The 20,055-nt window shown below is 37.6% G+C and overlaps 1 protein-coding gene and 1 pseudogene across 1 annotated transcript; both read right to left on the bottom strand.

The window, feature by feature from the left end:
* Window positions 1-15,085: 15,085 nt before the first annotated feature.
* On the bottom strand, window positions 15,086-16,841 carry LOC140806804 (pentatricopeptide repeat-containing protein At1g59720, chloroplastic/mitochondrial-like; annotated as a pseudogene).
* An 804-nt stretch (window positions 16,842-17,645) lies between these two features.
* LOC140807534 (thioredoxin H2-like) lies at window positions 17,646-18,707 on the bottom strand. The gene is made up of 3 exons (XM_073164428.1): window positions 18,500-18,707; window positions 18,276-18,398; window positions 17,646-18,158 (listed from the first exon to the last, which is right to left on the bottom strand). The coding sequence occupies exons 1-3, from the start codon at window positions 18,644-18,646 to the stop codon at window positions 18,027-18,029; spliced, it is 402 nt and encodes a 133-aa protein (XP_073020529.1). The 5' UTR covers window positions 18,647-18,707; the 3' UTR covers window positions 17,646-18,026.
* Between the last annotated feature and the right edge of the window lie 1,348 nt (window positions 18,708-20,055).

Genomic DNA, 20,055 nt, shown 5'->3' with positions numbered 1-20,055 from the left:
AATCAATCAGTGGAGGAGGCCACTTGGGAAGCTGAAACAGATATGAGAATCCGCTACCCAGAGTTGTTCGGTAAGACTAATTTCGAGGACGAAATTTTTATAAGGGGGGGAGATATTGTAAAGCCCAAAAATCAGTATACGTAAAATCCATGCATATATTTAATTTATGAAATTTATTATTTTAATTATTTATGTTTATTTAATGTACGTTAAAATGTTTTTTTTTTAGAGTTTTATGTTTCAGGCGATTATTCGAGGCGAGATCGAGGAAAGGAGATCGGGACGATTTTTAGTAAATTTTAATGCAGTATTTTATTTAAGATAAGGATGGAGTATTTTAAATAATTTAATTAATTTTAGTAATTTAAGAGCTTAATTAAATTATTTAAATGATTTTAAAATTTTAGAATTGTAGTATTTGTACATTTTATTTAAAATTAAAATTTATAATGAGGTTAATATGAGATTTATTTTAAATTAGTATGTTAAATGTTTTTAAATAGATTTTTTTTATATTAAATACATATTTTACAATTGTTATATATATGTAGGTATATATATATATATATATATATTATATATATATATATATATATATATATATATATCAACACACAAGCACACACACTTTGACTTACACACACACTCACACATTTACACACACATATACACGTACACACACACAAAACAAAACACAAACAAAACATGTTTTTTAAACTTTTTGACTAAAGAGAAGGTGGTGTTTTTAAAACACTCATCTCTCAATTTATTTATTTCATTTTCTTCCTTCTTTCTTTTCATTCAACGAGCACATCTCCTCTAAAAATTTCCAGCATATATTTAGTAAGTTTTCTTTGAAGAAATTGAGCCAAGTTCGTCCCGGATCGTATCCCGTATCATCTCCGCTTCGGTATCGTCGTTTCGGTATTTTTAAATATCAAAAGGCACGTATATTCTATTCTTGCTGCATCGATCATGTCATATTATGTGTTGTGTTGTTATTTATGCGAAAATTATATGTGCGATGCGTAGAAGTTTGAGCAATCACGTTTAGATCAAGTTTGAAACAATTTTTGGATCACCAAATTCACGTTTTTGTTGTTCTGAAAAATACTGCGATTTTTCAATAAAGATTTTGAGAAAACTTTTAATTACAAAAACGTAGATCTTTTTGATACGTTCGATTTGATATAAAATTCGAGTTATTTGGATTAAAAACGAGTGAGATATGGAGTTTTTAGTATGACTGCTCAAATCGTGTTTCAAGAAAGTTATGAATTTTAATGTGTTCTTGAGAATTTCTTGTTGCAGGCTTCGTTGGGAATCGATTGGTGATCGTTGCTACATATACGAAAGTTAGTAATGATGTTTTTAGGAGTTCGTGTCGGAAGAGTAGCGTTCGGGTGCAGCAGCGCCGCACCTGCGCTGCCATTGGCAGCGCAGGGGCGCTGCCTGGCCGAGGGCAGGCCGCACCTGCGCTGCCAGAGGCAGCGCAGGTGCGCTGCCTGTGCGGCAGCAGCGCCGCACCTGCGCTGCTGTGTGCAGCGCGGGTGCGCTGCCTGTGCGGGACAGCGCCGCACCTGTGCTGCTGTGTGCAGCGCGGGTGCGCTGCCTGTGCGGGACAACGCTGCCTAGTGCAGATTTTTTACTTCAAAATTAGTTTTTCTTGATTTTTTTAGTACTATTAAATCTTTATATCCTAGTATACTAAAAATTATTTAGATGATATGAAGTTTCATTTTGGATCATTGAACCGTGTTTTAAGCAAGGTCCGTGTCCTTCATGTTTTGGGAAAAATTTATAGTATGCTTTGAGTTTGATGTCATGATTTAGTACTATGATTTACAAGGTCGAGTCATGGGAATTTTAGAATGTCCTAAGAGGCGTTTAGGCTGGAGAGTAAGCATGCTAAGTATGAGATATGCAAGTTAAGCTTTTGAATTCATGTTAGTATGTGCAGCAACGGCCCCAATCGAGATCCAACGAATCCCTCAACACCAAGTAAGTATGCAGGACGTGCAAAGAAAATATTTTAAGTTTTTGGAGGTATGCTAAATGTCTTGTGACCAAATTATGTTAGGATTGGAAAGCGTTAAATTATGAACGGGGACCAATACGCCCGTTAAATTATGAACGGGTTAGATCGTGGTTGTGAAGCGTTAAATTATGAACGTGGATCAACTGGCCTGTTAAATTATGAACAGGGATCTCATGTATGTGGCAGTGGATACGTCCCTGTCAGCCCAGTACTGTGGTTTGTCTGATCAGACATTTATTATGTTATGGGTCACTTGCTTTGAAACATCCTCTACACAAAATGATGAAGTTAAGTATGTTGAAGTATGAAAGCATGTTAAAGAAAAGTTTATGAGATGGCACGTCATATTATGTATGCAAATATGTTCAAAGTTTATGCAAAGAGCAAGTTTATGAAAGTTTAATAAAAGTTCAAGTTTGAAGTATGTACGATCTATTTTGAAGTTGTATGCGATTTTATTATGTAGTATTCGTTATTCCCAGTTTATACGTGTTGAGTCTTTAGACTCACTAGACTTGATCGATGCAGGTGAGTATGTTGATGAGGAGACCGGAGGTGGCGACCAAGGAGCAGGCTTGGACTGAGCGGAAGGCTAAACCCGAGGACCCCTATGTTTATGTTTTATGAAAACTTTAAAATATTATGTTTTATGTTGGTTGTGAGATAATTTGGAATAAGTATTTTGTTGGAAAATTTGAGTATGGGATGTTGATTTTAAATATTATTATGTTGAATGATAAGTAACGACTGTATGAATTTTATGTTTAAGAAAATTTTTAATTTTTCCGCAAATTTTGAATGGTAAAAAGTACGGTACGTTACAGTTGGTATCAGAGCGGTGTTCTTGTAAAGGGTTATGCCTACTGCCAGTCGCAAGAAGCTCATAAGGTCACACCTCAAGTCTGTAAGTTTTAAGTTTTCAAAGATTTATGTTACTGTAGTATGCATTAATTTATTATTTTCAGCATGTCCATACTTTTAAGTTCAGTTACGTGAATCCTATGTTATTTATATCATGTTCATATGCATGTTGGGTTTACGTATTGGGTAATTTTAGAACAGTATGGCTCCTAGACGTTTGATTGCCCGTGGAGCTAGGGATGAGGACCAAGAGTCTCGTGATGGGAAAAGAGCCACTCCTCCTCCTCCACCTCCAGATATGCAGGCGCAGATGCTTGCAGCTATGACGCAGTTATTCGCACAGGTTGCGGGGAATCCAGCTCCAGCAGCAGGAGGTACAGGACCGAGGACTCAACCGGAGGCAGTGTACGAGAGATTTCAGAAGATGAATCCTCAGAAGTTCTCAGGGACTACGAATCCTATGGTGGCAGAAGAGTGGGTTAAGTCTATAGAGGTGATCTTTGAGTATATGGAATTGCAGGATATGGATCGAGTCCGATGTGCCATTTTTCTCCTAGCAGGGGATGCAAGGCGATGGTGGGACAAACATCACTAGTCTTGTCAGCCTTAACTGGTGTGGCTGCCACAACGGGATTCGGAGATTGCCTCAACAAGGGCACGTTCTTCTTGGGACGTTGGAAAGAACGCTTCTTTCCATTCCCATGTGGATCAATCTTCGTACCAGATGAAGAACCCACATAAAGAACCAACTTCTCTTTCTTGATGGTTGATTCAAACGTAACAAGCATATTCACCAACTCCTCAAGGGTCGGCTCCATCTTGTTCATGTTGAAGTTCACCATAAAAGGATCAAATGAGCTAGGCAGGGATAAGAGCAACACGTCGGTGGTCAACTCCGAAGGCAAGATCAGATCCATGCCAACGAGCTTTTCCACGAGCCCAATCACCTTTAGGCCATGCTCATGGACCGAGGCCCCATCTCGCATGCGCAAAGTGATTAGCTCCTTGACGGTAGCATGCCTAAGAGGACGTGTTTGCTCTCCAAAGAGCTCCTTGAGGTGCAAATGAATGTCAGCAGCACTCTTTGCACCCTCAAAACGCCTCTGCAGCTCATCATTCATAGAAGTCAGCATATAACACCTGGCTATCAAGTCATGGTCACACCATTCCTTGTAAGCCTGCAATTCCTCAGGATTGCAGTCAGTCGGAGCCTTAACAGGGGACGACTCAGTCAGTGTATATGCTACCCTTTCCAAATTCAAGACGATTTTTAGGTTTCTTAGCCAAGTGAGGTAATTAGGTCCGGTTAACATGTGTTTGTCGAGTATTGCAGATATCGGATTGCGAATCGAAGACATTGTCAAAACTTGTACTGAAAAGTAAAACAGATAAATGTTGATGACTATTTAAAATATTTGGTAAGATATAAAGTATGGACTTTAACTTTATAAATATTTACTCCCACTGTTTTGACATCTTTCACTACCCTCTAGTGAAAACGGGAAACTCCTTTCCTCAGTAGGTACGTAAGGTCCAATTAGCGAATTATGATCCCGATTATACAGCCAATCACAATTCCTAAAAGGTAGTTTCCCAATTGCATCACAATGCAACCCTTAACGTAAACTTTTGTCTCACGTTTGATTAGGACCCATTATAGACGTCGTTCATCTTTACGTGTCAAGCCTTACCCATCGATGTTGAACCTTAATGGACGGTCGCCATGAGTTCCCTCAATTATCTGAGCCGAAGTCATGGGAGTTCCACGTAGTTCACATCACCATGTCATTGAATGTCACAGCTTTCCGGCACTAAGGGCCCCCCCAATAATATGAGCCGAGCCCCGAGTACGGGTAGCGTTCATCATGCACCCATTGTCGATGGAAGACAAGGAAATTATAACCAATTTTATAATTCCCCTTTTCGGGCTTGATATTAATTTTGAATCTTATTCAAAATGAGGGTTTTTAGTTTTGAAAGGTCTCATCATTAATTTTATTTTTAAAAGCTCGCCATGTTTGATCGTATGTTTGCCGGATTCATGCAACTTTGTTATTATCATAATAATAACGCACATACTCATTATTTATAACATATCATGCATATATTATAAACAGTAAACAAAACAAGGATGATCAATCGCCCCAATACTAACGGACCGTGTGAGCTAAACACGGGCCTAGGTCCAATCCTAAGAAAATGCACGGGATGCAAATGCAACTATTACATAAGCTTCCAATATTTACATGTCTTCGATCTTCATAATCATCATGGCCACCATCTTCCAATCTTGATCATCCACTATACTAATATTTACAAATAAATATCCATGGCAAATAGGGATACATCTCATGGGGGGTGGGAACGGGCCATAAACCAAGCCCACTTTAAATTTGATAATTATTACAATCATTCAACATCAAATATCCTAGCATACACCCAGCAAATTGGGCTTGGGCTTTTGATCATCCTTCATGCATAATATCACATATCATACACCATCAATTAATTATCACAATAATTAATTGATCCAATATTATATATCTTGATCCAATCACTAACCGCCACGATTATAAACTAAATTAACAAAGTATACAAACACATTTGTCTACTTTCAAATTAATTTATTTATAACCGAATTTCTTGTAAATCACCATTTACTATAAATAATTAAAGTCCAACTTAAATTATTTATTTCATGAGAAAATATTTGCAACTTTTGTAATTTTAAACTTAAGGGCCCAAAAACTTATTTTTCACCAAAAACATTTTTGGCCCATTTAAAATTCACAAACATGTTAGCCATCTAATGGCCCAACAACTCAAGGCCCATGACACTTTGATATTCCAAAACACTTTTGGAAATCCTAGCCGTTATCGCCGTCGCCATCGCCGGAGCTCCGTCGCCGGATTCCGGCCAACTTGCACAAAAATTATTTTTTTTTATTTTAAGAGGAGTTTCGGGCAGCCCCTCGGGCTGCCCTTGCTGCCCGTTTCGGGCAGCCCGAGGCGCCCGAAATGGGCAGCAACTTTCTGCCCCAAAGATGCTCCAAGACCGGCCTTTTATTCGTTGCAAAATTTTATCTCAAGCGGTTAGAAATCAATCTCAATATAATATCTTGTACTTGCTACACAAAATCGTAACCATAGCTCGGATACCATTTGAAAGGGGATCGGTTACGGTGACCGGAAGCGCAACGGAAGCAATAAAATTTCGAAAATCATATTTTCAAGTCTCAAAATTTCGGCCACCTCAACTTTCTTGTGTAGCAAATACAAAAACACAAAAATGACATTCATAGTGTGTTAAGAAATGTACCTATCAATCTCAAAGATTGATTGTGGCTCCAACTAAGGTGTAAACACCTTAGCTCTTGAAGGTAGACAATCTACAAGCTTCACCTTTCTTTTGGACTCCTTTCTTCCAATCAAGCCCACCACCAACTAGGTAGATCCACCTTACACTTGCACTAGAAAATGTATGGTATTTTTCTTTGAGAAGTGAGTGTTTTTCTCCAACAATTGAAGAACACAAAAATGAAGGAAAAATTGGAGAAAAAGTGTAAGAATTTCGGCCAAGAGGGAGTGTGGGAGGAGGGAAGGAAGACTAGCCTTGGTTGTGGGAAAAGGTGTTTCAAAAAGTTGCATGACATGCCTTGAAAACTCAAAAAGTAGTCTCCCAACCTTTCACCTCCCATGCATGCATATTATATGGTTTTTAATCAAATTAAAAACCTTGGACTAAATTTTAATTATCTCAAACATATTTGAGACTAATTAAACATTACTTGAATTTACCCAAGTCCCACTAGTTAGATAATTATTTTAATTGAGCTCTACAAGACTCAATATAATTTAATTAATTCAACACTTGAATTAATTTAATTATTTGGACTCTACTAGGCCCACTAGTGTTTAATTAATTCAACACTTGAATTAATTTAATTTAGTCCATAATAATGTTTATGAAAATCACAATTTTCAAATACATTATTCACTTGGCCAATTTTAATTTAGGAACACTTCCATAAATTAAAATTTACATTTCTCTCATAGAAGTCATACTTCTATTTTTCTTTACACTTATAAACTCATTTATAAGTCGTTCAACACATTGAACTATTTTCTCCTTTATAGAAGTCATACTTCTAATTTTCCTTACGCTTATAAACTCCTTTATAATCCGTTCAACACATTGAACTATTTTTACTTCTCAACGGGATCTAGAAAGCTAGTACTTGTGTGGCCCTCAATGGTTCATTGATACAACTAGCTGTGGGTTCACATCTCCATGTGATTCGGACTAAACATGTCCTTATATGAGCATACCCCAATTGCTCCATACTTATTTATCAACACCTTGATAATAAGAACGTCAGAACTCAAGTCTGATAGTACCCAACCAATCATGTTAAACGCCTAGCAGCATCGCTTACATGATTCCCTAGGTATCAAATGATAGTGCCTGCAAGAACCATTCAATTATGGTTAGCGTACAGTACGGTCCCTTCAACTCATATATCCCGACCGATTCGACAACCATTGGTTTATCGAGAGTTGTCAATGAATCGATACTATATGTCATGTCGTAGTTGCATCAATGGTGTAATCTATGAAACTCCTTTCACAATTACCACCATACTCTGGCCAGAGATTTCAACCTACATACACATGATAACACATAGGATATCCATACCCGAAGGTAAGCGGTGAATCCCCGACTACAATGCATCGACTCCTATATGTTTCGACATAACACCCAACCTTGCCACCTGATGACCCCATGAGAGTCGGTAAACAAGTCAAAGTGAAACGCTAGCACATAGAGTCTCAATGTTGTCCCGGGTCATAAGGACTAATGGTGTACAACCATAAACTAGGACGTTTCCACTCGATAAGTGAGAACCACTTGGAAAGTCCTTTTATGGAGGGTTGTTCAGTGCACTCTACAAGGAGCACCTATCTGCATGCTCGGACATCACAATGTCCCCTACTAATGAAACATGGTACTCACATCGCAGATACTAGTCTCGAACTCGAGCGACCTATATCCTTCTTAGTGGCGGCTGAATCGACTAGGAACCGTTTAGAATATACAGTATTCCAAATATGAGTTTCATGATACTCATCATATGAGCATCTCATATTCTTTCTACTATTTGTATATTCAAGGGCTTTATCTATACAACTAGCATGTGTATACAGATAAAGATGTGCCAAAGTAACGATTTCAAATATTATTAAAATAAAGATTGCTTATACATAGAGTTTCATTGTGAACACTCGGCCAACACTTGGCTCGACGGGCACCTACTCTAACACATATGATGTGAATTGAGTGGAACTCCCATGACTTCGGCTCATAATATTGGGGGAACTCATGGCGACCGTCCACTACAATTCAATATTGATGGGTTGGTTTGACACGTGAAAATAAACGGCGTCATATTATTGGGTCCTTATTAAACGTGAGGCAAAACACGCGGAGGTTGCATAGAGATGCAATTGGACTCTACCTTTTAGAAATTATAATTGGCTGATATTATTCGGGATTATAATTGGCTAATTGGGCTCTACGTGCCTACTAAAGAAATACGATTTCCCTTTTTCATCAGAGGGTGGTGGAAATGTCAAAATAGTGGGAGGGTAATTTATAAAATGAAATCCATATTTTATATCTTAGAATTATTTTAAAATTATCAGTAACATTTATCTGTTTTCATTTTCAGTATATATACGATGTCTACTCGTAACCCGCTTTCAATCATTCTCGATCAAAACAAATTGACTGGCCCTAACTATAATGACTGGTTTCGAAATTTAAAGATTGTTCTGAACTCGGAAAAGATTCTGTATGTGCTTGATAAGAAGCCACCGAAGGAAGCACCTTCAAATGTCACTCCGACTAAATTGGCTGAGCTTGAAAAATGGTGGGACCATGACATTCAAGCTAAGAGCTACATGTTGGCTTCTATGTCGAATGAACTGCAGAAGCGGTTCGAGGAGGCTGCGAATGCTGCTGACATTCACTTCCATCTGAAAGAATTGTATGCTGTACAAACTCGTTCAGAGAGATATGCTGTTGTTAAAGAACTCATGACTACACGCTTGCGAGATGGGGCTTCCGTCCATGAGCATGGTGTTAGGATGATTGGGCTCATCGAGAAGTTGGTGGGACTCGACTTGGTTATCCCTAGTGAGCTCTCGACTGATATTCTCTTGCTGTCTCTACCCTCTTTATTCGATGGATTTGTGGTTAACTTTAATATGAATAAGCTTGAGGCCACCCTTGAAGAGTTGGTCAATATGCTTACTAGTTATGAGGCCACAATCAAAAAGGATAAGCCTGTTTTTCTAGTGGGTTCTTCGTCTGGCACGAAAAAGGGAGCCCCATACAAAGGCAAGAAGCGTTCTGCCCCTCCAAAGAAGAACAAGCCTAACAAAAAGCCATACAAGAAACCTAATCTGGGGCCCATAAAGCCTGACAAGTCAGAACAAATCTGTTTCCACTGCAACAAGCCTGGACACTGGAGGCGTAATTGCGCGGAGTATCTTGCCCAGAAGCGTTCTGGCCATGGTATGTTTTATATTGAAGTTAATGTTTCTATTAATTCCTCTTCTTGGGTATTGGATACCGGATGTGGTTCTCATCTATGCAATGATTTGCAGGTGATGGGAAGAAGCAAGAGGCTTAGAGATGGTGAGACCTTTCTAAGACTAGGAAATGGAGCAAGGGTTGCTGCTACTGCCATTGGAGACATTACTTTAATTTTGGACAATAATTTTAAGTTATTTTTGAGAGATGTTTTATTTGTTCCTGAATTGATTAAAAACATTATTTCTATTTCTATGCTTGATAGGGATGGTTATTCTTGTGTTTTTGCTAAAGGTGTTTGCAATTTATACAAGAATGAATGTTTGATTGGAACTGGAGAATTAACAAATGATCTCTATAACTTAAAATTGAAAGAGATTCCTTTAAACAATGTCCAAGCGCATACGAAAACAACAACAAACAAAAGAAAAATAGAAAATCCAAATCCCGCACAAATGTGGCACGCTAGACTAGGTCATATTTCTCAAAGAAGGATGCACAAGCTAGTGGGAGAAGGCATGTTTGACTTGTCAGACATAAATTCTCTACCTAATTATGAGTCCTGTCTAAAAGGAAAAATGACTAAGACTCCATTCAATGGAAAAGTAGAACGTGCACATGGTCTATTGGATTTGATCCATACAGACGTTTGTGGCCCGCTAAGTGTTAGCACAAAGTTTGGGCATTCCTACTTCATTACCTTTACTGATGACCATTCTAGGTATGTGTATGTTTATTTGATGAAACATAAATCTGAAGCATTTGAAAGGCTCAAAGAGTTCAGATCTGAAGTAGAAAATCAGCTAGAAAGAAGTATTAAGGCACTTCGATCTGATCGAGGTGGAGAATACTTGAGTGCTGAATTTTTGGGTTATCTAAAAGAGAATGGGATTCTCTCACAGTGGACTCCACCAACAACACCACAATTGAATGGTGTTTCTGAACGTCGTAATCGAACATTGATGGACATGGTTCGATCTATGATGGGATTCACTGAATTGCCTACAATGTTTTGGGGTTTTGCGCTTGAAACTGCGGCAATGTTGTTGAATAATGTCCATACTAAAGCAGTGGATAAAACACCATATGAGATATGGATGGGGAAACCTCCCAAGTATTCTTACTTGAGAATATGGGGATGTCCTGCTTATGTGAAGCAGACAGTGGGAGACAAATTGGATAGTAGATCCACTTTGTGCTACTTTGTAGGATATCCAAAGAATTCTATTGGATATTATTTTTATCATCCTAATGAAGCAAAAGTGTTTGTTTCAAGAAATGCCACCTTTTTGGAAAGGGAGTTTCTATTAGATAGAAAAGGCAAGATGATAGAACTTGAAGAGATTCAAGATACTCCCTCAACTTTAGAAGTTGAACCTAATCCCCTAGAACCAGTAGTTGAAGTACAAGCTCCTAGAAGGTCTGATAGAGTTATTAGACCACCTGCCAGATATACACTTCTTCATGAACAAGGCCATGATGAGCCTTGTGTTGGATGTGATCCAATGAATTTCAAAGAAGCAATATCTGATACTGATTCAACCAAATGGCTTGAAGCCATGCAGTCAGAAATGGACTCTATGTATTCAAACCAAGTCTGGAAATTAGTGGATCCACCTGAGGGAATCGTTCCCATAGGATGCAAATGGATCTACAAAAGAAAGCTTGGGGCGGATGGGAAGGTAGTGACCTTCAAAGCAAGACTGGTTACAAAAGGTTATACTCAAAGGCAAAGAATTGACTATGAGGAAACTTTTTCACCAGTAGCTATGTTTAAGTCCATTAGAATACTACTAGCCATAGCAGCATGGTATGACTATGAGATATGACAAATGGATGTAAAGACTGCATTCCTCAATGGAGACATCAAAGAATATATATGTCTCAACCTGAGGGATACACATCAGTAGGAAGTGAGCATAAGGTATGCAAACTTCAGAGATCAATATATGGTCTCAAGCAGGCATCAAGGAGTTGGAACCTCAGATTTGACAGCACTATCAAAGAGTTTGGTTTTGCTAAGAATCCTGAGGAACCATGTGTGTACAAGAAAGTTAGTGGGAGTGCAGTGACATTACTAGTACTTTATGTTGATGATATCCTGCTCATTGGGAATGATGTAGGATTACTGCAATCAACTAAAGTATGGTTAGCCAGTAAATTCTCCATGAAGGACATGGGTGAAGCATCCTATGTATTGGGAATACAGATATATAGAGATAGATCAAAAAGGATGTTGGGGCTCACCCAAGCCACATATATCGATACCATTATAAAACGATTCTCTATGGAAGAGTCCAAGAGAGGATACTTACCAATGTAATAAAACCATTTGTTCCGGTATAAATCGTCATTATCTGTTCTTCTACCGTGAGAGGGGCTGATTGGGATAGCTTTTGGTCCGCTATCCCGATCAGGTCATGGTATTACTCTATCTAAAGCTATGTGTCCCAAAACTGATGAAGAGATAGAGATGATGACACGAATTCCATATGCGTCAGCCATTGGTAGTATCATGTATGGTATGATATCGACACGTCCTGACATTGCTTATGATTTGAGTGTTACAAGCAGATATCAGGCGAACCCTGGTCCAATGCATTGGAAGGCCGTGAAAGATATTCTTAAGTATTTGAGAAGGACTAAGAACTTGTTCATGGTCTATGGGGGTGGAGAATTAAAATTGGAAGGCTACACTGATTCTAGCTTCCAATGTGATGTAGATGATTCGAAATCGACCTCTGGTTTTGTATTCATGCTTAATGGTGCGGCTATCTCTTGGAAAAGTTCCAAGCAAGACACTGTTGCGGATTCCACCACTGAAGCTGAGTACATTGCTGCATCTGCTGCAGCCAAAGAGGCAGTTTGGATGAGGAATTTTGTCCAAGAGTTGGGCGTTATTCCTAATGGAGTTGATCCAGTCCCGGTGTACTGCGACAACACTGGTGCCGTTGCGCAAGCAAAGGAACCAAGGTCTCATCAGCGATCCAAACATGTACTGAGGAAATTCCACATCATCCGGGAGATTGTGGGAAGGGGAGACATATCAGTCGAAAGAGTCCCCTCTGCAGATAACGTTGCTGATCCACTTACGAAGCCCTTGCCAGGTCCATTGTTTGAGAAGCATCGCGAAACAATGGGATTAAAGTTAATGGGTAGTTGGCTCTAGGGCAAGTGGGAGATTGTTAGAGTAGATGCCCTACAAGTCAACTGTTGACTAGGGATTTTATTGACTCGGTTGTAAAGAACAATCTTTATTTTAATATAATTCATTATTTCATGGTTCGTTATACTTTATCTGTATACCGATGCAAGCAGCATAGATAAAGTCTTTCATTATACTTTAATACAAATGAATCGTAATTCGATGTTGAAACTCGTTTGTAAATACTGTATGATCTAAATTCGTTCCTAGTCGATTCAGCCGCCTAAAACATGGATAAAGGTCGCTTGAGCTCGAGACTAGCATCTGTGATGTTGTGTACTGCATTTCTTAGTAAGGGCATAGAGATGTCCAAACATGCAGATGAGTAGTCATATGATGATTATACCGAACAACCCTCCCTCGGACTTTCCAGTGGTTATCATTCATCGAGAGGATAAGTCCGTGGTTATGATTGTACACCATTAGTCCTTACGACCCGGGACAACACTGAGGCTCTATATGCTAGGGCTGTGCTTTGACTCGTTTACCGGCTCCAGGAGAGTCATCAGGTGGCGAGGTTGGGCACAGTTGCGACACATATAGGAGCCAGTGCATTGTAGTCGGGGATTCACCGCTCACCTACGGGTGTGGATATCCTATGTGATCTAATGAAATAATAGTGCATGGAATCTCTGGCCAGAGTACGAGATGTACGTTGGAGAAAGAGTTCTCCAAATAGTACACGCGATGCCACTATTATAGTTATCACATAGTTATCGAATTAATATGCAACTCTCGATGAACCAATAGTTGCAGATTCGATCGGGATATATGAGATGAAGGGACCGTACTGTACGTTAATCATAATCGAGTGGTTCTTGTAGGCACTATCAGTGATACCTAGGGGATCATGGGGCGATGCTACTAGACGCTCTTACAATGATCAGATGGGTGCAATCAGAAATGAGTTCTGACATTCTTGATCAAGGTGTTGATGAAAAGAATGGGGCTAACTAGGGTAAGCCCAAATAAAGGATTCTGTCCTGAATCACAAAGAGTTGTGAACCCACGGCTAGCTGTATCCCTGAACCATTGAGGGTCACACAAGTACTGGATTGTTTGTTCCCGTTGAGAGAATAAATTCAAAAGCTGAATTTATATTATATAGTATATTCAAGGAGTTGAATTTATGATAATTAAATTTTGAGAAAATAAATTCAAGGAGTTGAATTTATAAAATTTGAGAATTTAATTTATTAAACTCAATTGTTGGGTTTATTAAATATTAAATGTTGGAGGTGATAAAAATTCAAGGAGTTGAATTTATAATTTAAATAATAAATTCAAATGTTGAATTTGTAATGTATTTAATTTATTAAGCTCAAAAGTTGAGTTGATTAATTAATAAATTAAATATGGTGGGTATTATGTTTAATGGGCTTGTAGGAGTACAAGTCTAACATAATAAATAATTAAAATTTTAATGGGCTTTGATTAAATTAATTAAATTAGTTGGACTAGCTCAATTAATTAAATCAAGCCCATTAATGTTAATTATGTAATTAGGTTATTATTTTATTATAAATAATAATTGAAAAGCTAAACCTAAAAAATCCACCAATCAACTTACGTGAGCCTCCACCAATTTTGAAAAGAAATCGGCCACCACCCTTTTTGAAAGGAAAAATATTGTGCCGTCTCTCTCAATAATTTTCTCTCCTACGCAAATATCTTCCATATTTTCTAGTGCAAATTGGAAGAGGAACACACTATCTAGTCGTGGACTTGATAGAAAGATTTCTTTGAAGAAAGTTCGTAGGGAATCATCAAGAGCCGGATCTGTAATACCGGATCGGTTGGTGTCCACGTGATTAATTCACAAAGGTATAATTTCTAACATCATATGCATGTTTAATTTGTTAAATCATATGAACGTCCAAAGCAATATTATTTTTTTTTCAAAATAAAAATAAAATTTTTAAATCTTCCGCTGCGTTTGAGCGTGTAGAAAACCGAAATCCAACAATAACAACCTCCAGGTTGAAAATTCCGGAAACGAGTTTGGTAAAATTATGGCAATCATTGCACACGCAGATTCTTGAACACGTGAATCGGAACTGTTAAGATTGGAACTTGGACCTAACTCAATCCCAAAAACTAGCTCAAGGGGGGAGGATTGTCCAAGCCAATATATACCACTCAAAGGTTATTTATCTAACCGATGTGGGACATTTAACACACCCCTCTCACGCCCAGGAATGAACATCTGGAGCGTGGAGTTTACAAATGACCCAATTATGGGCAGAACGGGTGGCAGTCCAACACATAACGGTGAAACCCGGGCTCTGATACCATGTTAAGATTGAAACTTGGACCTAACTCAACCCCAAAAGCTAGCTCAAGGAGGGAGGATTGTCCAAGCCAATATATGCCACTCAAAGGTTATTTATCTAACCGATGTGGGACATTTAACAGGAACCCCTGGCTTTGAGTTCAACAACCCAAAAGCGATGGCCAGTCTCTTATGAAGTTCAAGTGAGTTCCCCTTCTCATCATCAAGCTCATTCGCCCTGGCGTCCATAATCAGGAACATACCCTTCTGCCTCCAATTTCTGGTTAACCACATCCAAGAACTGATCGATTTCTTTCTTTCGGGGATGAGTTGTGTCCCCTGTGAAAAATTCGTGAACGCCATTGGTTTCTGTTGAAGTGCCACCAGGTTCTTTTGTAACACCTTTATCATTCATTAGTTTCCTACCACACCAACTTCGTTCCAGCGATCAGCAGATGCATATAATCTTGATAAAAGAACATAATCTCCACTACTAGCACCATCCTCTTCGGATCCCATGATCTGCTTTGCCATTTCTTCAATCAGCTCAATGTTTATACTTTTCTTACGACAAGTATCAAGAAGACTTCCCCAAATCAGATTGTCAGGCTCAATTGTCATGCTTGATACAACATCAAGTGCTTCGCCGATTAGCCCATTACGAGCTAGAAGGTGTATCAGGCAACCATAGTGCTGCAAAACTGGCTCGATCTTGTACACGTTAACCATTGTATCAAAGTATCTACGGCCCTCATCAACCAAATCTCTGTGACTGCATGCTGTCAAGACCCCAACGAATGTGATGGAATTGGGCAGTAGTTTTTCTTCGTCGACCATTCGACTTAAATGTTCAAACACTCTCTCCACCTTGCCATGCATTGCGAATCCTGAAATCATCACGTTCCAAGAATTCACATCTCATCTTGGCATCCCTTGAAACACTTGCTCCGCAATTCTCAACGACCCACATTTGCATTACATCTCCACCAAAGAATTATTAAACAGAACATCAAAATCAGAATCCATTTCATAATTTCTCAGAATACATAAATGAGCCCACAGACCCAAAGACAAGGCCCCTAAATCTGCACAAGCATCTATCACACTCTGAAACGTGAACCATCAGATTTGAAGGTTTTATTCATCTCTACATAACTTTTCAACGCCTCGTCAAAATCCCCCATCTCCTCAAGCGCATCTATGATCACATTCCAAGAAACCAGGCTCATCTCCAGCATTTTGTCAAATAACTTTCTCGTGCTTTCCGAGCACCCACGAGAGGCATAGAAATGAATCAAACTGTTGTTTATGTAAACATCCGTGGCAAACCCATGCTTCAAAAGGTGAGCAGGAGCTTGTTTTTCTTGGCTCAAAGAAAACAAATAAGCACAAGCTTTTAACACAAAAGGAAATGTATGTTTATCTGGAACCACACTCCCTACCTTCACCATTTCTTCAAAAAGTGAAAATGCATTCCTTTTGTGGTCCTTGCTACGAGCATAAGTTCTAATGACAGTATTGTAAATGAAGGCATTGGGGTTCGGAATCTGGCTAAAAAGATGTAAAGTGTAACTGAGGTCTTGCAACGAGTAATAATGGACGAGTCTGCTGTAAAGAAAGAGAGCTTCTGGATTGCTTTCAGGCGGTTTAGTTGTGCGGAGGATTCTGGCGTGGATTGGTTGGACGCGGCGTATATTAATGCAGTCACTTTGGGTTAACAGGTTATAGAGACAGTGGTTGTGTGGAGCGGAGGTGGGCGAAGCCGGCGCGGTGACCAAAGCCGCAGCCATTCTACAAATTCGGCGGACGAAGTTTCGTTAATGGTCAGATCGATAGGCCCAATAATAAAATAGCCCGACTCGACAAATTGAAAGTTCTTGGGATTTCCGATTCAGTAATGGCATTTTCAGGTTCAGTGTTTCACAAAATAAATTTAATTATTTTGGATCAAACAATAGATTTTATTTAAAAAAATCAAAAATAGATAAAATAGTGGTACATCATAAATTCAAGTTTAAATGAATAAATATTAAAATTTTAAAATTTTTAAAATTGCAATATTATTATTTTCTATAAATCTACAACATTCAAATCTAATGAAAATAAATTCAAGATCAATTATTGTATCATATTCATAAATAAAATATTCATGATTCTTTTATGAATAATGTAACTTTTGCATACCAAATTATTTAATCTCGTGTTTTGCCCTTTTTCCACCCGAATTCAGTCATTCTAACATGTTAATCGTTAAAATGGATGGAAATGGAGACTTAATTGGTAGAAATCCCAAAACAAATTTGGAAAGAAATATTCTGTAATACTTTTTAGTAACAATCTGTTATCATTATAGAAATTTACCACATCTACTGAGTATGAAAATTTATTGTTGCGTTTGGATTGATGTATTTCAAATATATTCAAATTTATTTTTTTAGTTTTAGATAAACAAGACCATAATCTTCAAATTCATTCATTCCATTTTTATATAGTGTTTCATGTTAATAAGGATTAATTTCAGTTCACCGAATAATTGAGGCATTTGAAATTCATTCTAGTTCGTGTAACTAATATGTTAATAAGTAATATAAGAATTTAATATTTCATCAATTATTTCATTTTTAACAATAAAAATATAATCGAAATCAATATATATCAAATCCATTCGTCCAAATACAACCAAAAAGAAGTTTCATATAATTAATTAGGATATTACAGTAAATGTTACAGAAGGTTCTTTCACGATACATAAATCATACAAATTAAAAGCCGAACACATGCATGCAAGCCTTTTTGGACGAGCCTATCGCATAAGATTTGCTTAGTGTGGTTTATCTAGTTAACGTAGTTTGCAAGCTAATGTATTCAAGATAAGGGTTTATCCAGTACGCGCCTACGGATAACGACTACCGATTCCCCGTTACCAAAACAAAAATATTACGTATATTAATCAAGATAAGAAAGAGTGTTGAAAAGATTATTGGTGTTAATTTGTTGTTGCCACTGAATAAAGACCAAAGCTAGCCAGACCACACAGGTTTTCATTTCATGTCTCTCAGAATCTGTGTTTGTCAATCTTCTTTTGTAGGTCTTCCTTCTTTGCCCCCACAACCTTATCAACTATCTTCCCTCTCTTTATCATCAGGAAAGTAGGCATTGCTTGCACCCCAAAATCTTGTGCCACATCCTGCGCGCAGTTTAAAAAATCCAGAAAATATCAGAAACTAAATCTAGGATAATAGGGAACTTGTTACAACTAGATTTTGATTGAAAACTAGCTAGGAAAATATATAATATGGCGTACAAACAACTCATCAACATCAATCTTGATGAAGTCCACATCCGTGTATTTCACCGCGAATTCGTTGATCGCAGGTTCAATGTAACGGCACGGCCCACACCAGGAAGCTGTGAAATCAACCACCATCTTCAAGAAAAGAAGTTAACTCACTCATTAGAAAAATATTTCACAAGAAACAAAATCTGAACTTGAGAATAACAATATTGTGAAACTTATAGAACATATACAAGTTTTGAAGTTTGTTTTGCGGATTCGAAATGAATTCTCCACTTCGCCGTGGAGTGGAATGCGATAACTTGACCCTTCTTGATCGATGGCGATCGATTATATTTACTGGTGATCTGATGAACATCAGTCGACAAACCGGCACCCATTTTTCTTCTTCGGAAATATAGTAGCCTGGTTTTATTTATTTTTTAGTATTTGCAATATTGTTGGCTTGAATGTAACTTGGTGGCCAGTGGTTTTTATACTAGTTCGTAGCCTAAACTTTCCTTCATTTTTTTCATAAAATAGCATGCAGAATATGTTCTTCTTGGGACCCTTTTTACATGTCCACAGTTGGAGTGAGTCTCATGTGAGACCGTCTCACGGATCTTAATCTATGAGACAGGTCAACCTTACCGATATTAACAATAAAAAGTAATACTCTTAGCATAAAAAGTACGTGATATTTTTTTATGGATGACTCAATAATAGATTTGTCTCACAAATTCGACCCGTGAGACCGTCTCACACAAATTTTTGTCCCCACCACTGATGTTAAATATGGAAAAACTTGGTGCTAATTTCCCCTATTATCAAAGAATTATTTGCTTAATCAAAAAAATGCCTTTGTCAAATCAGTGTTTCCTTGCATAATTTGATCATACATTAATCTCTCAGGCTGTTATTTTATGTTCATCGAGTCGCGACAACTGACATAGCGTGACCGATAATTAATCTAATATCACATGTAATGAAAAATAATTAGAAACTGAGAAAATAATTATAGATTTTTTCTAAAGAATTGTTGTTAAAAAATTGGCATGATCCAACAATTGGGCATAAATAAAGTTTAGTATGTATTTAAGATGAAGCTTCAAAACAATTTCTTTTATCCAATTAAATTATTTGAAACAGTTTTAACCCGACTTGTTATTTTGACCGTGGTCATCTAAGTCGATAAAGTTAAAAAAAAAAATTTATCGAAGTATTGATATGATTTATATCATTGCTGATTTCAGTATTGTTTTTATCCTCTAAATTATTACATTTAAAGTTTTGATATGACTCGAATCATTTCATAACATATATGACACTATGTCAACAATTTTGGAATTAAAAGGATAATTAAATGCTAAATCCCGGAAGTCGATGACTATTCATAGCTATCATTGTGTCACCAGCTCAAATCTGGTTCCTGGCACATGGTTAATTTGTATTGTATGAGGTCTTTTTTTTTTTAGGAAAAGAATTGATAACACTTTATTCCGTTAGGATAAAACTTTATAATAAAAGTACTTTTATATTTTTCTCTAGTGATACTAAATATTATCAAAATACAATTATAAAATAGTGTCTTTAGCCAGTGCCAAAAGTTTGGCTATCGTTCTCGTCAAAATTTCCTTTCTACTTCCAACACGTAGCGAATTTGACTCCTTATATAAAAATGCACTGTATCCATCTTTTGGCTCTATACTTGTAAATTGATATTTCAAATAAATAAACATATATAAATTGTGGATTCTAAAATCCGATTTCCGAAGTAAGCATGGTGTCACTATCACCTGATATATGTTGA

Source organism: Primulina eburnea, chromosome 12 (genome assembly GCF_022965805.1).
Source record: "Primulina eburnea isolate SZY01 chromosome 12, ASM2296580v1, whole genome shotgun sequence".
In the NCBI taxonomy this organism is placed as follows: Eukaryota; Viridiplantae; Streptophyta; class Magnoliopsida; order Lamiales; family Gesneriaceae; genus Primulina; species Primulina eburnea.
This window is presented reverse-complemented; position numbering and strand designations above follow the sequence as displayed.

Bases quoted from the DNA above. Each gene is read 5' to 3' on its own strand.
- LOC140807534 (XM_073164428.1), bottom strand. From the start codon at position 18,646: ATGGGTGCCGGTTTGTCGACTGATGTTCATCAGATCACCAGTAAATAT. The intron at 18,399-18,499 runs GTATATGTTCTA...CTTTTCTTGAAG, and splicing joins CAAAACAAACTTCAAAACTT to ATGGTGGTTGATTTCACAGC. The intron at 18,159-18,275 runs GTACGCCATATT...AACTGCGCGCAG, and splicing joins TTGATGTTGATGAGTTGTTT to GATGTGGCACAAGATTTTGG.